The sequence below is a fragment of the Typha angustifolia genome, chromosome 15 (genome assembly GCF_048772165.1).
Source record: "Typha angustifolia cultivar Huaian chromosome 15, ASM4877216v1, whole genome shotgun sequence".
Classification (NCBI taxonomy): Eukaryota; Viridiplantae; Streptophyta; class Magnoliopsida; order Poales; family Typhaceae; genus Typha; species Typha angustifolia.
In genome coordinates this window covers 17154590-17170682 of record NC_133253.1, presented here as the reverse complement: position 1 = coordinate 17170682, position 16093 = coordinate 17154590, and the positions used below count along the sequence as shown (strand labels likewise).

The window sequence follows — 16093 nt, the reverse complement described above, 5'->3', positions numbered from 1 at the left end:
AGAGATATTTAGGAAATTCCTTCAGTACTACTTGCCAGCCCCCCTTAGCTGCCAAAGTAGTTATCCTTGGCATTGTCAATTTCTTGCCACAGCATTCTCAAGGTGGCTTCTGGATCTCTATAACCGTGTGGACTATCGATTCTCGTCGTTTGACTGGGTGTGCAGGATAACTCGCTAATCTAAAATTACCCTCAAAGATGATGATAGAAACATTGAACTCGTGGGCATTTTAGACATTTCACTTGTCACTTCCTAGCTTCTAATAGTTAAAACGAAATGGTAAAATCATCAACTATTTTAAAAACCTTTAAGCTGTTAGATTACAATAGAAGATTTTATATTTAAACAACAAGATTTGAACTCAATGCCTAGTTCTAATGGTACTGTAGTAAACTCATTAACTACTCTAATTTTTTTTTTTAATTATAACACTAAATAAAGTCCATATATATATATATATATATATATATATATATATATATGTTTCTAAATCAACTTAAATTATTGAACACTTTAGAGTAAAATTTCGATCCAATCCCATGATTAAAATTTTGATCTCTTCTTACCTTCTTGTTCATTCTGTATGAGGGGACAAAACCATGCATGTGAGCATTGAAGGGGTCATTGGCATTATTAGGAGATACACAACTCAGCGATGGCACGGAGGATTGAGGTATACAGTCTGGGGCCTGGCAAGAATCCTTTGCACATGAAGTTCTTCTCTCTTAGGTTTAAGGTTATTAGGTGAAGTTTGTACTCATGGAGTCCCTTCTCCGTGTCACTCACTTCACAAAGATCAAAATAGGGACATTGGTAGCAAGAGCATTGAAGGGATCAGTCCATATTCCTGATGTAAGGGACCAAAAGATCATGTGGCTTTGCCATTGACAGCTTCATTATCAGGATGAGGATGCTAATGCCTGGCATCCATGTCGGATTCGGATTCGATGTGGACTGCTCAGATCGTACTACCGTGCTTTTGGATATTCATCAATACATTGATCGTATGTATTTATCGGTTCTAATTCTTCTTGCACCTCTAATTTTGTGATCTTATTTTTTTTTCAGACATAATTAAAATTATTAAATATGCGTAGAATTCCAGTTTAGTAGAATCATCCAACTTTAGTATCCCAGGGTTCAAATTTCAACAAATATACTTGGGATATATTTGCTCATATTGTTTACTGGAGAGGATTTAAACAGATGATTGTAGGTTAGATATAGCAAATAGGCATTGAGAGGATGACTTAATCCATATTGCAATTTTTTTTAAAGGAGTTAGATGGACTATCCAACCAAACTACCAATATCTTACCCTACCCTACCAATGATTTAACAATCATCACTAGCTTTTATAGTGATATAGGATGATTGTATCTAATCTCATACACAGACATAATACACTGTAACCTTGATTAGCATTCTTTGGTGGGAGAGTGATACAACTCACAGGCGGAGGTTGTTGGCAGTCTATATTTTTCCCATAAATTCTACTAAAAAGTATCAGCAATCATGTAGCTAAAACTAAGGTTATATATAATTCAAAAAGAAAAAGAAAACTCTTTGGAGTATTTCAGATTGTATTCTTAATACATTTTTTCAGAGGTACAAAACAAAAAATTAAAACCATTCACGTATTAGTCAAACAAAGTATCTCGATTAGGGTTTCGAGGAAGAGGAAACGAACAAACTTATTAAACTACGAGAAATGAGAAAACATAAAGCCTACGGATAATGATCGGTAGAGAAGCTCCAAATCTCTCTCTCTCTTGAGATAGAGAGACTCGAAGACCTAAAAATATCTCAAAATATTATTGATAATAAAAGATATTATTTTTGTGGTTAAAACAATGGTAGGAGGACCTACTCTTACCAAACCAAACTGGGGATGTTTCAAAGGAGGAATTGTGATTAATTAAATGGCTGGAAAGAGCAGAAGCTATCAAAGTGAGGGGTTTGGGTCACCCAATTAATATTCTGTTCCTCAAAGACAAATATTTCCAAAATCTTGGCCACACCAAAAACTGTGGAAGCTGCTCAGATTCATCCCACCAACATGACAAGGTAGCAATAATATTGCATACCATTCAACAACTCTCTCTCTCTCTCTCTCTCTCTCTCTATATATATATATATATGTATGTAATCTAAATACTCCATACCAAGTGGGGCAAAAGGCAACGATTAGGTTGGTGTATGTGCAAGTGAGTGGCCCTGATAACTAGTTTTATCACAATGAAATGAAAGCCACAATCTGAACATAACAATCAACAAAGAAATGTGAATCTAGTTAACAAATACCAATGAAATTTATAAATTGTACAAACGATTAAATACACCCTTTTTTATAAAAAAAATTGTATTCTCCAAAACAACTGCTAGATCAAACTCTGCGTCTCAGCCAGAGAAGAAAGGTGGAAGTGCATGAATTTGTACAAAGACAAGGATTCCATGCCATCACAGAATGACGTGGAATTTGAAATTTTATTATAAGAAATATGTTGGTTTATGAAGCTTCCCGGTTAATTTCTAAAGTTTCCTTTATTTTTCCAAGCAAAGACTTAGGATGATGATCTCACCGAGAGTGAAACAGAGTCCTCGCACCTATTTACTGTGCTTTAATTAGCATTTCTCCTCTCTGAATTAATCCACATGATTTTATTGTAATCTCTTCTAGATTAGTTATAAATCAACTTATAAGTAAACCACCTCGTGAGGTTATACGTTCTTTTTCCGTCGAAGTCGTAGTAATTCATAAGACACGGACTAAAATCTAGTTGAATAATCCTCACAAGTTTCTTAAGTATCAAATCAAGACAAATTAAACATATATGTCCACATATTTGATTTGGTCTCTAATCCCAAAATTGTGTTGACCTATCGAGCTTTCTCATGAATTATTGGCCATTACGAAGTCAAGTGCAACACCAAGTTTGACCAAAAACCCCCAATTTCTCCATCATAGAATGAATCTTACAAACTATTTTCCCGGTCTCCACCTATCGACACCAAATCAATCTCCCCCCTAACCCCGCTTCCTCTTAATTCGATCATTGCCTTTTTGAAATCCATCTTTGTTAAATAATTTGATCCTAATTATTTCTCTAATTATAATTACAATGATTGGTTACTAAAAGGTTAGCACATAAGCTGGAATAGTGGTGGAATCCTAATCCATGTTACCAAACCAGGATAGATAGATCTCAATAGTCTTCTCTCCTCGTTACGATCACCGCCCGTGATTATTACCGACACCCTTGTGCTAAACTTATAAGAAAGGTCTCTCCCCAGTCCCCCAAACCTCTCCTCTCCTTCTCTTTCTCTGTGCCTTGGATTCGACAAGATCATACCTTTTGGTCGGATCTTTTGATAATTTTAGTATCCGAGGAAGACCAAGAAGAGGGAAGACGATGCCGGACCCGATTCCGGCGTGTTTCCGAGGTGGCGCCGCTGCGTCGCCAGCGGGGGCGGCGGGGCCGAGCCTGACGACCTCGGTATACGAGACCCATATCGGCTTAGTGGCCTTCTCCTGGTCCCGCACCGTCCTCGGTCTCTCGCTCCGGGCAGAGATCCGCCTCTTCTCGGCGGAGGACAACGTTGGTGACTGCTCCGACGAGGACGCCGATGAGCCCCTCGGGTTCCGCATCCGGCCGTGGGTCCTCTGGAAGCGACGTGGGTCGAAGCGCTTCCACCTCGGCAACCAAAGCCCGCACCGCTGCGTTGACTTCGCTTGGGATCTCTCTCGCGCCCGCTTCTCCTCCGGCGGCAGCCCGGAGCCCACCTCTGGCTTCTTCGTCTCCGTCGCCGTCGACGGCCAGGTGGCCCTCGTCGCCGGCGATCTCTGTGAGGAGGCCTACAAGAAGGCGAAAGCCCAGAGGGCAACCAAACCGTTCACCCCAAAGGACCCGGTTCTAATCTCGCGGCGCGAGCACGTGGTGCTTGGAGAATCGTGCGGGAGGAGGTCGTACAAGACCACGGCGCTCTTCGCCGGGACGGAGAGGGAGATCTCCATCGACCTCGCAGCGCGGGAGAAGGACCGAGGAGGAGAGGTCGGCATGTGGGTCGGGGTCGACGGGAAGCACGTGCTGCACGTGCGCCGGCTGCGGTGGAAGTTTCGAGGGAGCGAGAAGGTGGAGCTCGAGGGCGGCGGTCGGATCCAGGTCTCGTGGGACCTACACAACTGGCTCTTCCAGCCGACGGCGGATCCGGCGCCGGAGGTGGCGGGGCACGCCGTGTTCGTGTTCCGGTTCGAGGGGAAGGAAGGAGTGGAGGAGGATGGGCGTTTTGGGGAGAGGTGGGGGAGTTTTGGGGGTTGCAAGGGGGCATTGGGGGAGTATTTTGGGAAGAGGATGGGGAGGAATTTGAGTGAGAGTAGCAGTGGCGGTGGAGGAGAGAGGAGAAGTGGGAGGAGGAGGAGGAAGGATTTATTGAAGACGAGCTCGTCGTCGTCGGTCTCGTCGACGGCGTCGAGCGCGAGCGGGTCGACGATTATGGATTGGGCGAGCCCGGAGGAGGTAGAGATGCAGCGCGGCGAGGGCTTCTCCCTTTTGGTTTACGCCTGGAAGAGCTGAGACGAGGTTGTCGTCGACAAGCGGCGGCGGTAATGGTTGATGCTGTCCCTTTGTTTTTGCTCGCTCCCCCCTTTTTTAATTTTTATAATCACTTGTTTTGGTTACTTTACTTTAGGGTTGAGTTTGTGCTATCGCTGTATGAATCTCAAACTGACTAGAAATTTGTTCATGGATATAATAGCTAAATAAAATGCATACCAAAAAGAAGAAGATGCTAATTTCACTACTTGTTCTTCCAAGTGGCTATATGACTTCTCCTATCATCCTATTAATGCTGGTTATATGTTATGGAGATGACTGTGCAACAGTTGACAGCATATCCACCACCCAATGAGTCAAACAGGAGTGGCATATGTTTAATGGGAGTTGTCAACCACGAGTTATGTACATATCATTGCTAAATTGCCTCTAAGCTTCTGGGGGGACATGTGGCTTAGGAACACAAATATAACTCTCTCTGAATACTCCCTTTCCCCTACACCCTTTTATACATCCCTTTCTCTGCAGTCAGGCCGTTGGACCGGTCGCCGTAGAAGCGGCGCTGAGAAACGCATGTGCCTGTGGGTCCCGCTTCTCGCGTCTTCTCTGCTGCTTCGCTGTTCTTTCGTCTCAGTCCTCATCCTAATTTATTCTAATCTAATTTGCCCTTTACTTCTTCCTCTCCTCGACCACGAGAGAGAGAGAGACAGAGAGAGAGAGAGAGAGTTTGTTTTGTTTTGCGGTAAGTGCAGCTGTAGGTGAGGAGTGTTCGGTCTTCTAAGTGGTATAACGGGGACTGGGCCCACGGAGTAGTGGCCCATGGTGTGGGAGGTAGAACAGGATTCCTGCTATGCTGGCAAGAGCTACCTGGTACTGTAGACATGTGCATTTGTTCCATCAAATCTCTGTTCACCGGAGGGATCCATCCAGTGGTCAACTCTGCGCATGGTCTATGCCAGTGCCATATAATATAAGGAACTGTGATCCAGGAACATAGCATTATTTGCCTCGGGTATTCACTATTTCGTAGCAGAGTTCTAATTGAGAAGCGTCAGAGTGTCATAAGGAGAATGTTGTAGGTGATAATTATCACGCAGATCAGTAAATAGTATCGAAATGATTTGTATTCGAGAATTGAGAGGATGGCTAATGGCTTACGTTACGTATGTGTGCAAGTATCAATTGTTCTCATATAACTAGTGTCAGCTTGCCAATGGGCTGCACAAGAGCCCTCTTCCTCCTCTTAAACAATGACTCTGTTATAGAGTAGATGCTCTAATCCAGGGCTCTGTTATAGAGCCCTCTTCTTCCTCTTAAATTCATAGTATATGATATATATAATAAAAGGCCACGTAGTGTTCTATACTTAATTTTGTTACGTTTTAACTTTTATACTATAGAAAGAAGGGGTATTAGATAAGTAACAATTAATGGACTCCATTAGCTAAAAGTAGGGCTCGGGATGTACCCAGTTCAGGCGTAAAACACGTTTGTACGGTGACTCTGAACCATTAAAACAGAAGCTTAGTTGGTGTTGGAAAAGTCTTGACCAAGTCCTTTTGTTCCAAATACGGGCCAAATCTAATTAAACTCTCTTCTTAATTCCCCTTTTCCTCCTCCTCTAAAAACTTAGAATTTTTTTTATCTACTTTTCTTCTTCCTATTACGTTCCCTTTTCTTTTCGATTAATGCAGTCATTTTGGAGGCCATAATGGGTCGGTTATAGCAGCTAAACAATCAGGTATATTGTTCTTCAATCTCACTTTCTTTTTCCTCTTTTCACATATATATAATCACTATCAAACAATGTTTTTTCCCCAACTCAATGCAATTAATTGGTATAACACAACTCGACATGCTATCAATGTAACTGGCAGGATTGGGCTTTAATTGCGAAGGAAATTATGCTATTAATTTAGTGTAGGCCAAGTGCCCCTATCTAAAGTAATAAAAAGAAACAAAAAAACAAAAGAAAAAAAGGTAGTTTGACAAATAATTGAACTAATACAATACTCTCGTATTTTCAGACTTCTAATTTCTTCTTATTTCACTATATTTCTTTGTAGGAGCCATGAGTGAAGAGAAAAATAACTCGGATAAGGTAAGCTTGCTCTATTAGAATTCTTTCTCATTCCATCTCATATTATATGTATAGTTTTAACCTGCAGTTTCTTTATTTCTATGTTCTGATATGCATGCCAGTCTTCCTGTGATAACGTTTAGTTCTCATTCAATAGGCAATCTTTCTGGAGTTAAAAGTATACATGCACTGCAAAGCATGTGAAAGATCAGTCATGGAGGCTCTTAAGAGAATTAAAGGTTTAGTTTTTTTTTTTTTAATATTGAATTCTATGTCTTTATATATAGCTTTTGGAGAATTTTTAATGAGGTCTTCTTTAGGCATCGAGACGGTGAAGGTAGATATGAATCTGCACAAGGCCATTGTTACCGGACAATTTGAGCCAAGAAAAGTTTTGAAGAAACTCAAGAAGAAGACCGGCAAAAGAGCACAAATTATGAAAAAGAATGAAGCAAATAATAAAGGCGAGGAAGAAAAGATGGAACCAGTTCTACAAAATGGAGACAATCATGTAAGGGATCAAAATAATACCATGAGTAATGATTTTGATGAGAATATGATGACGAATTTTAATATGTTTAACGACGAGAATGCAAATGCATGCAGGATAATGTAGCAACAATCTTCATTTTTTAACCTCAGCTTCCAAGTTACAGTTTGTTCGACGGTTACTAAAACATTGATGCAAGCCATAACACATAGTAAAGTGGAGTAAAATTACACTAGGACTATGGAACATTAGATACAAAACAAGGGACATGCCCCATAGTTTCTATTTTAAAATTTTTAATCTAGCTTACGGTATATAGTGAATTGGGTATAAAACTGGATATATATCGACCTTTTGAATCTGAACCTGATCTTCGTCTTCTCCTCCCTGCCTGGGGTTTTTTCTAGTCTACCTCCTCTCCTCTCGTCTTCTCTAGTCTGCACGCTAAGGGAGCGGAGAGGCTTTCTTCCCTCCATTTTATTTTTCTACATAAATACTTACTTATTATATATTAATATTTTAAATTAATTTTTGATTAATTTATTTTTTAGTCGAGAGCGGAGTTTGTTATATAATTTTATTGTATCTTTCCATCTCATTTGTCATAAACACTATTTGAAGGTTAATAAATTATCATGATATTAAAAGAAAGTATCTTCTGAACCATGACTTGGATGCAAATTGTCAACGTGTCTAATAATTCAATTAGGCCATTATCCAAAATAACTAATTAGTAATATGAATCAAATTTTAGAAAAATAAACTGTTATAGAAATAAAACTTATTTTCAAATAGAAGGAAACAAACCATTTGTGATTTAGTGGAGTATTATTATTAATAAATGCTCCATTGTATACTAAAACTCTCCGAAAACCCTTGCAAGGCTTAAACCCCTTCTCCTCCTCCGTCCACTTCACACTCGATGGCTCGCTTCCTCCTCCACTCTCGAAGGCTTCTCAAAACCCTAATTCCTCCTCTTCCTCATCCCATTACCTTCCTCTCCTCTCGCTCCTACATCTCCGAGATGCGCCGCGCTGCCTTCAAAGACAACCTCCTCCGCGTCCTCCGCACCGAGATCACCTACGAATCCGAGTCCCGCCCCCCTTCCCCGGTAAGAACCCTTCTCCCGTCTCTCTAATCCTACAAGCCCTATCCCTAAACCCATCTCCCAACTCGATCTCCTCTCTCCCCCAGGCAGCGGCGCGCTTCGATTCTTTCTCCGTCGACGACCGCCCCGGCGAGCAATGGATCCGTCTCCTCGGGAAAAAGGGGAAAGAGGACATCAAGATCGACGCCACCATGTTCGACGGCGCAGCTCACTCGAGGAGATCGGACGGCGACGGTGCGCGCCTCCACATTAGCCTCGTCGTCGAGGTCTCCAAGGGCGAGGCCTCGGGATGCGTGCTCCAGTTCGTTTGCTCGGCGTGGCCGGACGCCGTCGACGTCGAGAAGGTCTTCCCGGTTCGGCGCGGCCCCGCCGCGCTCAGGCCTTACATGGGCCCTGATTTCAGGTGATAAAAGTTCGAACTTTGATCAAATTTCGCTGTTTCTCTTCTAATTAACTTGATTAGAAATCTGGATTTGCATTGGGTGGTTGGTGGTAAGGGAATTGGATGAGGAGCTGCAGATCGCGGTGAGGGAGTACCTGGAGGAGAGGGGAGTAAACGATAAGCTAGCGGAGTTCTTGCATAGTTATATGGCTAACAAGGACCAGACGGAGCTGTTGCGGTGGTTGAGAAACATTGAATCTCACATCAAGAAATAGCATGAACTTCTGATATTATGAGTATCAAATTATCAATATAAGCATCGCTTTGCCAAAATCCAATCTATTGCATGCCTTAGTATTTCCACTGACGAGTGTGATCCCAATCCGCATAATATAAATTGAAATTGAAACGACTTCGGCAGTAATTGTAAATTAAATGCTTTTTATTTTGAGAAAACATCAAATCTACTAAGTTTTTCTTTTTTTGTTTTCCGAAAGATGCTCCGTAGATTGATTTCATTGATTCAAGGAGGGGTACAGACAGATGGCATCCAGTGCCTCACTCGTCCATAGGCCCGAGGACCTAGAGCAAATGACATGCTGTGCTAGAAGATGGGCTTGATGGTTATTTAGCCTGCTCATGAACCCTAGCCTTATCCAGGGGGCCCCGGCGAGCAGACGTTTACCATCAAGGATAATATGGTAGATTACTCGGTCAGGGTTGGGCATTTGGTCATTGATCCATTTAACTGATAGCTGACTATCGCCTCTTGGAGGGAGCACGGAGAGTTCAGTCAATCCCGCCAGAATTGCTTAAGCTTCTCTCAACAAAGGTCTCAAACAGTGGTTAAGATATATAGATATATAAAATATTCCCACAATATATTGGTGATAATATTTTAAAGAAATATAACTATAAAAATTACAAAAACTAGTACATCCAATCCAATACATACAAAGAAAGAAATTGTGGGAAATATGAGAATCCAAACAATGAACAAGTCAGTTAAACGTGTCTAACCTCCCCATGATAAGGAAACTTATTAGACCAGCCAACATGAAAAAGATGACCACCGCGAGAAAAAAGACCATATCGAAGTGTGTAAAAGTGTTTCTTTGGTCAACACGGGTTGTCGTGGGTTTCGTGCTTCTCATTTGCTGTCGTAGTTCTTGATGTTCATCACTAGTATACTGCGTGAAACACGCATATTAATAGTAGTAAATTGTTGTTGAGTTTAATTAGGATAAGGATTTGGACTATAATACCTATTTGAGATAAACATCGTGGTCTACCTATCAATCCACTATTGCCTGTCGTAATTCCAATGACGAGGGAGATCTTTGAAATTGTGATTAAGTTTTATGAGAACTAGATATCCCCTGTTGCGATTTTTGCTAACAAAGAAACAGAGAGGAGAATTGAAAGCCGTTTACTTATAATTCTACAAGAGTTTAGAGATATGATATGAATTATTTATAATTTTTCTATGATATCATAAGGATGCAGCTGATAGGAGTGGATATTTCTTTTATTAAGAAACATAGTATTAATCATATTCAGATATGAATTCAAATACTGAACCGTAAAAATACTCTCAACCAATATCCAACAAAACTCTGGTGTGAATACGGATCCGGATTGGATATAATCCCACTATTTCTTACCCATAGAAACAAGATTAATACATGAAAAATGTCATACAGAAAAAAATTTACTTGAAATACAATATCATTTACAACTTGTGGGACCAATTTTCTTGGCAAGATCTAGAACATATTTTTACACCTTTATTGGCTATTCTTCTTTACATTCAAATAATATTACAGCACTCTCTTCAAATCAATCTTCATGATCTCATTGAATGAGAGCCTTGTATTTAAATATCTCTCTTAGCAAAGAAAATTAACTCATGAATTCTTAAATAGTACATTCTCCTCTTTGATTTGAATCTTGCTTCCAGCTACTAAAACCCATGTCTCTATAATTTTCTCCACCCTCCCATCCAGGATATCTACTAAGGTGAATGCTCGCAAGGTCGCATCTACTGACCCTGCAGTTTGGAGCTGATTCTGTTCTTCACCAGAGCTGCTGCTGAGGCTGCTCTCTTGTATTTGTTTCACTCTTGGCACAATAGCTCCATTCAGGTACACAGTTTGATTGGTATCAACCACAATCATCTTCCTGAGACCATTTCCATAGGCTAACCTTTTATGCATGTGCCCAAACACAATCAAAGGAACGGAAATTGAGGTTTCTCTTTGTATGTCAGATATGGCTTGAGCAAGATCTGCAAGAGTTGAACGAAGGAATAATAAAATCTGATACTCATAGGAAAAACTTAACTAAATGAAAGCATTTACCTGGATCGCCATGGTCACCACCTCCAAAGACCCAATCTCTTCCACAAATATCATTCACGTTTGAACCTAAACCTGAACAGCACAAGTGAAGAGGTTCAAGAAAATTTTACCCGAATATTTTACTGAGTTAATAAGGCACATGCACTTTGGCATCTTATCAACCTGTAGGGCCATTATGTGCAAGAAGTATGACTGAATGCTCCTCCGGAGTCTCCACAGCAGTTTCATAGATTTTCTTAGCACTTTCTTCCATGTCATTTACACCATACCTACTTAAGATAAAGATGCATCAGATATATATTGGTAAACCTTGGATATATTGATATAATTTGATGCCTCAGAATATGCTGCCTTGCAGTAACATCAAATTTAGAAACAGCAGCATCCTAGTGTTTCTGAATCATAGGGTGTAATCATCACAAATGCCCAACTTATCTGATGTTTATTGGGAACTATGATTTGTGAGACCACATATGAATTTGATTCACCAAGATGACCAATCAAGTTAGCAGATTAAATTCTTACACTTCATTTTTTGAGCAACCTACTTGAGTTATCTACATGCCACAATTATTTAAGTTAGAGATAGCCCAAATTTAGGAAACAATAACAAAATGATGCTAAAAATGAAAACATCATTGGTACTCTTGCAAATTCATAAACTTAAGACATGTAGATGACTGTGTAAAAAATATCTGATCAGCAAGCGATTTCTCCTTATGGTGCACTAAATGGTGTATGATGGACAAACCCGAACGAACCTATTTTGATGTTATTACCTGTCCGTAACTTCGTATGCTCAATGGGAACTACTCCAACAAAGTGAAAATAAATCCACCCGTCTCTATTTTAATACCACAACTGCTCAACATTAAACCTCATGTTCCCTATACTCATTCTTTAAACATGACATTTCCTAAATGATGTTCACGTTCCAACCAACAAATCATGGCCTGTGTTATGATGTGCTATGCTGTAATATACTATTAACTTAAGAATTAGGAGGCAATTCGTGATCATTCAGCGCCAAAAACACATCCACTACATACAGGACACATTTATCTTCTTATGTTATGGATAAGAATATGAGAAAGATAAGAAATGATCAATGTCTCAATAGATGACTGGTGCACATAATTGATGAAGATCAATGAAAATCAATTTCCCTTTATACCCTAGAAGATATAACTAACCTCATAGACAGCAACCTTGGCCTAAATAATCTGTCTCCCCCACAAGAAAATGGTCGGCCACCAACAACACTGAGCTTCAACAATGGAAAATCCATACGCCTATACCCGACATGCTGTTCACCGAGACTGGTCATTGGCAAATGCATGCCACTTGATCATTAGATAAGGGCAATTGTATTCTGGTTCTAATAACTGTGACTAAAAGTACATGAATGATCAAAAAGAAAATTCTGTTGAAAAGGATGATTGGAGAGTATAGATCGACAAAATTACCATTCCAGCTGAAGCTGGACGCGATCTGCCTTTCTGAAGCCAAGTGAAACACATAATTAGGTCAGGTAGTTATATTCTCTTTCTGTTGGATAAAGAGAGGTTGCAAGCATAAAACTTACTTCTGTGAGAACTGATGAGTGTTCCAACAATCGTGGTTCCCCAGAATTGCTGCTTTTGGTAGATTCAGATTTGAAATGCTTCTTACAAGTTCAACATTCTCATTTCCATAATCACCTGCAATGAAGAAAAAAGAAGATTGAAGAACTGGGAATCTTACAGGACAGAAAGAATTTGTGCAATGATAAGGTTACATCATGTGGAGCCAGATGAAGAGGAAAAAGAACGTGCCTGTGAACAGCACCAAATCAGGCTGCATTTCACATTAAAAACAAGTGAGAATGTCTGGTGTAACAAAAGGAGAAAGATAAAGCAATTGTTTCTCGTGAATACAGATTTAGGAAAAGAAACAACGCAGAATTTACACAATGACATCCAAACATATGTTCTCATTATAGTTCTTGGAATTAATACTAAGCCAAAAGAAAAAAATCATGATATAAGAATGAATCCAGGAGGATAAATCTTTATTTAAAGCAACTCATCATTCACAGGAAAGTCAAATGTGTTGAAAACACACTCAAAAGTAAGATGAGGTATCAATGAACATGTATGATGATGTCGTCCCCATTATACTTGTCATTTTCATCTTCTTTCTTCTTTCAAATAGATTAGAAACCCCTTCTTTTGTAGGGAGCCTGATGATTCAGAAACTGGATGATTCAGAAACTGCAAAATCAAGCATAACAAGCAACACATACTTCAACTGACAAACCTTCTTGAGGATATCAACTTCTCCGATGAAAAAGTGATCCTTCAGTTTGCAACAACTAGATAGCATAGCCTTTTGAGGAGTATCTACTCCAACAATTGAAGCTTGTATAACCACAAGATAATCTTTGAAACTAAAGAAATGTATTAAATGGAAAATAGGTGTAAGGAGAGCCTCGATGAAAGTGGGAACTGAAAGACATTGAAGTAAAAAAGACCTCAAAATTATTGACCATCCAAAATTAAGAAAGAAACACCCAATATGACAAATTGTGAATATCATTATCAGTTGATGAATATTTACTTTAGAGTACACTATTTACAATTTAACGATTCAATAGAAGTTAAGAAAGTCACGAATCAATGGTGGCAACATTTAAAGCAAAATGAAAAGAAAAGAAAATTAGAGCAACCAATATAAAATAGGGCATCCCTATGCATGAGGCTTCTGCCAATGAGGGGTTATCAATTTTCAGGCCAAAGAGAAAAATAAATTAAAGAAGCTTCAAATCAGAGCAGAGGAGGCAACACAATTCAATGGCAGTGACACAAATGAAGAGTCCGTCACCAAAGATAGTGACACTTCATATTTATCAATTATCATGTCAACTAAATTAAAGTACATAGGTAAGCTCTATAGAACTTCACATTGAGAAATCATACATCAAGTGTTAAAAAAACTCCTCCATCATGTGAATTTGAAAAATGATCCATCCTTAACTACTTTCTCTAAAAAAGTTAACAAAGAGAGGAAGGAAGTGGGTTTAAAAAAAGAAAGGGCACAAACATGGTAAAAATTAAGGTTTAATCATATATAATGCAAGTATATATATATATATAATTACATGTAAAAGAATCAACCTAACAAGCTCCATGGGTTATTAACATTTGTCATATGAAAAGACTAAAATTTCCTAACTTTTGATAGTAAAAGCATAAGTATTAAGCAACTTGTTATTTCTCAATATTTACAAATAGATCTGAGTGGCCTTATAAACCAAAAGCTTCAGGAATATAAATTACCTGCAGAAAGTTAAGAGCCTTTGAATCTTCTTCCAAATCCCAAAAATCATGCTAAATAATCCAAGTACAAGAGTAATTAGTGAAAATTTAGTCCTACCATCAACATCAGCTAGCAACAAATATAACACCTAACTATAAATGGCACCACATTTTGAGAAGCATAATAACGAAAAAAAAGACATGCATTACAAGTAAATAATATAGGCTGCATACAGACATTATCATATTTTTGTAACTATGAATTGCAGCATGAAAATGCAAAAATCCACTATAGGACTTAGAGAAATATATTTTTCCTAGCTTCAACTTCATGTTCCGAGAAATCTTGAATTAGCATGAAGTACAACCAGCTGTTCCAAGGTTGGAAAGTACATCTATCATATAAAATTGTAATTACCTAAAAACAGGTCTCTATTTGCAGTATCTCCTACTAGCTCAACAGGCCAATAACGTCAGTTAATAGACATAACTAAAGTGATAAGCATGTATGAGCATGAGAAACTACAAATGATAAAAAAAGTTTATGATGCACGGAGTCCGTTGCACACTATTGATGCAGGCAAGGGGGTGCTTATCTTTCTTGATTTAATTACTTAATAGTCCAAGCCAATTTAGGCTTAACATAGCTTAGCCACCAAGTAGGGGATCTCCACATAGAGTCAACTTAGAAGACAGATTAGTTTTTGGTTCCTTCTACTTTCAATCCTAGGAGCTTGGTTCTTCTTCTTCTCGCTTTAAGCCTAGCCAATAGGCAATACCACGACCTAAACCTAAGATTTAACAAGAAGCAACAAAGTCAACTTCGATCCAATCTTACATCACATTTTTATCATAGTTTCATTTCTACTAAGATATAATATTTGAACACTTCCTTCATGTAAGAATAACAGGGAGTTATTTCCATTGCTTAAACCACAAGGTAACAGCACATGACATGAGATTGAGAGTGAATCTGTGAGACGTGCCGCAAAATAGGAGCGTATAATCCAAAAATATAAGAAATTGTTCAAAACTCAATAAGAGTGAGGCATTTTATTTCCTATTTTGACAAAAGAAATTAAAAGAAAAAGTTAACACAGCTATGTCGAAATCGGATAAAACACCAACGACCCAAATAGGATTACGTGAATTAGAAGAACATCAACCACCAAACTCGAACAAAACCAAAGCCATCCGGAGAAGGAACGAGAAAGGATGAGGCACCATCATCGAACTCACCACGTCTCCAACTACTGCGATCCGTACGGAACTCGGCATGACTGGGTGATTGGATTTCGAGGAGGCGAGAGAAGAGGAAGAGAATGGAGAGGCAAAAGGAAGAGGAGAGGTTGGGTAGCCGTGCCAGCTCACCGCCCACGACCGTAGAAGCATCAAGGCAAGAGGAAAGAGTTCGAAAATTAAAGAGCGTCCACGGCTTGAAAGATTCCGTCGCCACAGTGAATGGGAGCAGCAGGTGGCATATTTTTATAGGTCAATCCCAAATTGCAAGTATAGATACAACAATAATAAGAACCATAGATTTAATTAGTGCTCGAATGCGAATTGTTGTTTCTTTTTTATTGATAGAAGTGTTCATAAATTTTTTTGTTTGATTAATTAATACATAGAAGTGAGAATAATCGATATATTACATACTGAGAAGCATACTGCACATATGACAAAGAATTAGGCAATCTGGTTCTGGTATGACCTGCTTAAAAGTTAAGACCTTTCCTCTGTTGCTTGTTTTGTTTTCCTTCAAAAATAACCTTGTAAACATAATGTGATCGTGCAGGAAAATTTTGAAAATAAATGAAATTAATA

At 39.1% G+C, this 16093-nt stretch overlaps 4 protein-coding genes across 6 annotated transcripts; 3 read left to right on the top strand and 1 right to left on the bottom strand.

Annotated features, from left to right (window-relative positions):
• Window positions 1-3189: 3189 nt before the first annotated feature.
• On the top strand, window positions 3190-4797 carry LOC140779444 (uncharacterized). The gene has a single exon (XM_073124506.1). The coding sequence runs from the start codon at window positions 3414-3416 to the stop codon at window positions 4572-4574; it is 1161 nt and encodes a 386-aa protein (XP_072980607.1). The 5' UTR covers window positions 3190-3413; the 3' UTR covers window positions 4575-4797.
• Window positions 4798-4925: 128 nt separating this feature from the next.
• LOC140779445 (heavy metal-associated isoprenylated plant protein 19-like) lies at window positions 4926-7361 on the top strand. 2 transcript variants are annotated; one of them, XM_073124508.1, is made up of 5 exons: window positions 4926-6294; window positions 6620-6654; window positions 6791-6872; window positions 6954-7144; window positions 7240-7361. In XM_073124508.1, the coding sequence occupies exons 2-5, from the start codon at window positions 6625-6627 to the stop codon at window positions 7267-7269; spliced, it is 333 nt and encodes a 110-aa protein (XP_072980609.1). In that variant the 5' UTR covers window positions 4926-6294; window positions 6620-6624; the 3' UTR covers window positions 7270-7361. The 2 variants fall into 2 exon arrangements, with proteins under 2 accessions (XP_072980609.1, XP_072980608.1); XM_073124507.1 differs by having other exon boundaries at window positions 6954-7296.
• Window positions 7362-7975: 614 nt separating this feature from the next.
• LOC140778837 (uncharacterized protein At2g39795, mitochondrial) lies at window positions 7976-8946 on the top strand. Its single transcript, XM_073123710.1, has 3 exons — window positions 7976-8234; window positions 8318-8634; window positions 8729-8946. The coding sequence occupies exons 1-3, from the start codon at window positions 8046-8048 to the stop codon at window positions 8886-8888; spliced, it is 666 nt and encodes a 221-aa protein (XP_072979811.1). The 5' UTR covers window positions 7976-8045; the 3' UTR covers window positions 8889-8946.
• A 1312-nt stretch (window positions 8947-10258) lies between these two features.
• On the bottom strand, window positions 10259-15745 carry LOC140779717 (uncharacterized). 2 transcript variants are annotated; one of them, XM_073124951.1, is made up of 9 exons: window positions 15509-15743; window positions 14291-14341; window positions 12788-12809; window positions 12559-12673; window positions 12440-12472; window positions 12167-12292; window positions 11136-11242; window positions 10974-11045; window positions 10259-10900 (listed from the first exon to the last, which is right to left on the bottom strand). In XM_073124951.1, the coding sequence occupies exons 1-9, from the start codon at window positions 15659-15661 to the stop codon at window positions 10521-10523; spliced, it is 1059 nt and encodes a 352-aa protein (XP_072981052.1). In that variant the 5' UTR covers window positions 15662-15743; the 3' UTR covers window positions 10259-10520. The 2 variants fall into 2 exon arrangements, with proteins under 2 accessions (XP_072981052.1, XP_072981053.1); XM_073124952.1 differs by lacking the exon at window positions 14291-14341 and having other exon boundaries at window positions 15509-15745.
• Between the last annotated feature and the right edge of the window lie 348 nt (window positions 15746-16093).

Coding starts and splice junctions, on each gene's coding strand:
- LOC140779444 (XM_073124506.1), top strand. CDS start 3,414: ATGCCGGACCCGATTCCGGCGTGTTTCCGAGGTGGCGCCGCTGCGTCG.
- LOC140779445 (XM_073124507.1), top strand. CDS start 6,625: ATGAGTGAAGAGAAAAATAACTCGGATAAG. Junction 6,655..6,790: donor AGAAAAATAACTCGGATAAG/GTAAGCTTGCTC, acceptor CTCATTCAATAG/GCAATCTTTCTGGAGTTAAA. Junction 6,873..6,953: donor GGCTCTTAAGAGAATTAAAG/GTTTAGTTTTTT, acceptor GGTCTTCTTTAG/GCATCGAGACGGTGAAGGTA.
- LOC140778837 (XM_073123710.1), top strand. CDS start 8,046: ATGGCTCGCTTCCTCCTCCACTCTCGAAGGCTTCTCAAAACCCTAATT. Junction 8,235..8,317: donor AGTCCCGCCCCCCTTCCCCG/GTAAGAACCCTT, acceptor TCTCTCCCCCAG/GCAGCGGCGCGCTTCGATTC. Junction 8,635..8,728: donor TACATGGGCCCTGATTTCAG/GTGATAAAAGTT, acceptor GTTGGTGGTAAG/GGAATTGGATGAGGAGCTGC.
- LOC140779717 (XM_073124951.1), bottom strand. CDS start 15,661: ATGCTTCTACGGTCGTGGGCGGTGAGCTGGCACGGCTACCCAACCTCT. Junction 11,243..12,166: donor CCAAGGTTGCTGTCTATGAG/GTTAGTTATATC, acceptor TATCTTAAGTAG/GTATGGTGTAAATGACATGG. Junction 10,901..10,973: donor TGGTGACCATGGCGATCCAG/GTAAATGCTTTC, acceptor CAACTCTTGCAG/ATCTTGCTCAAGCCATATCT.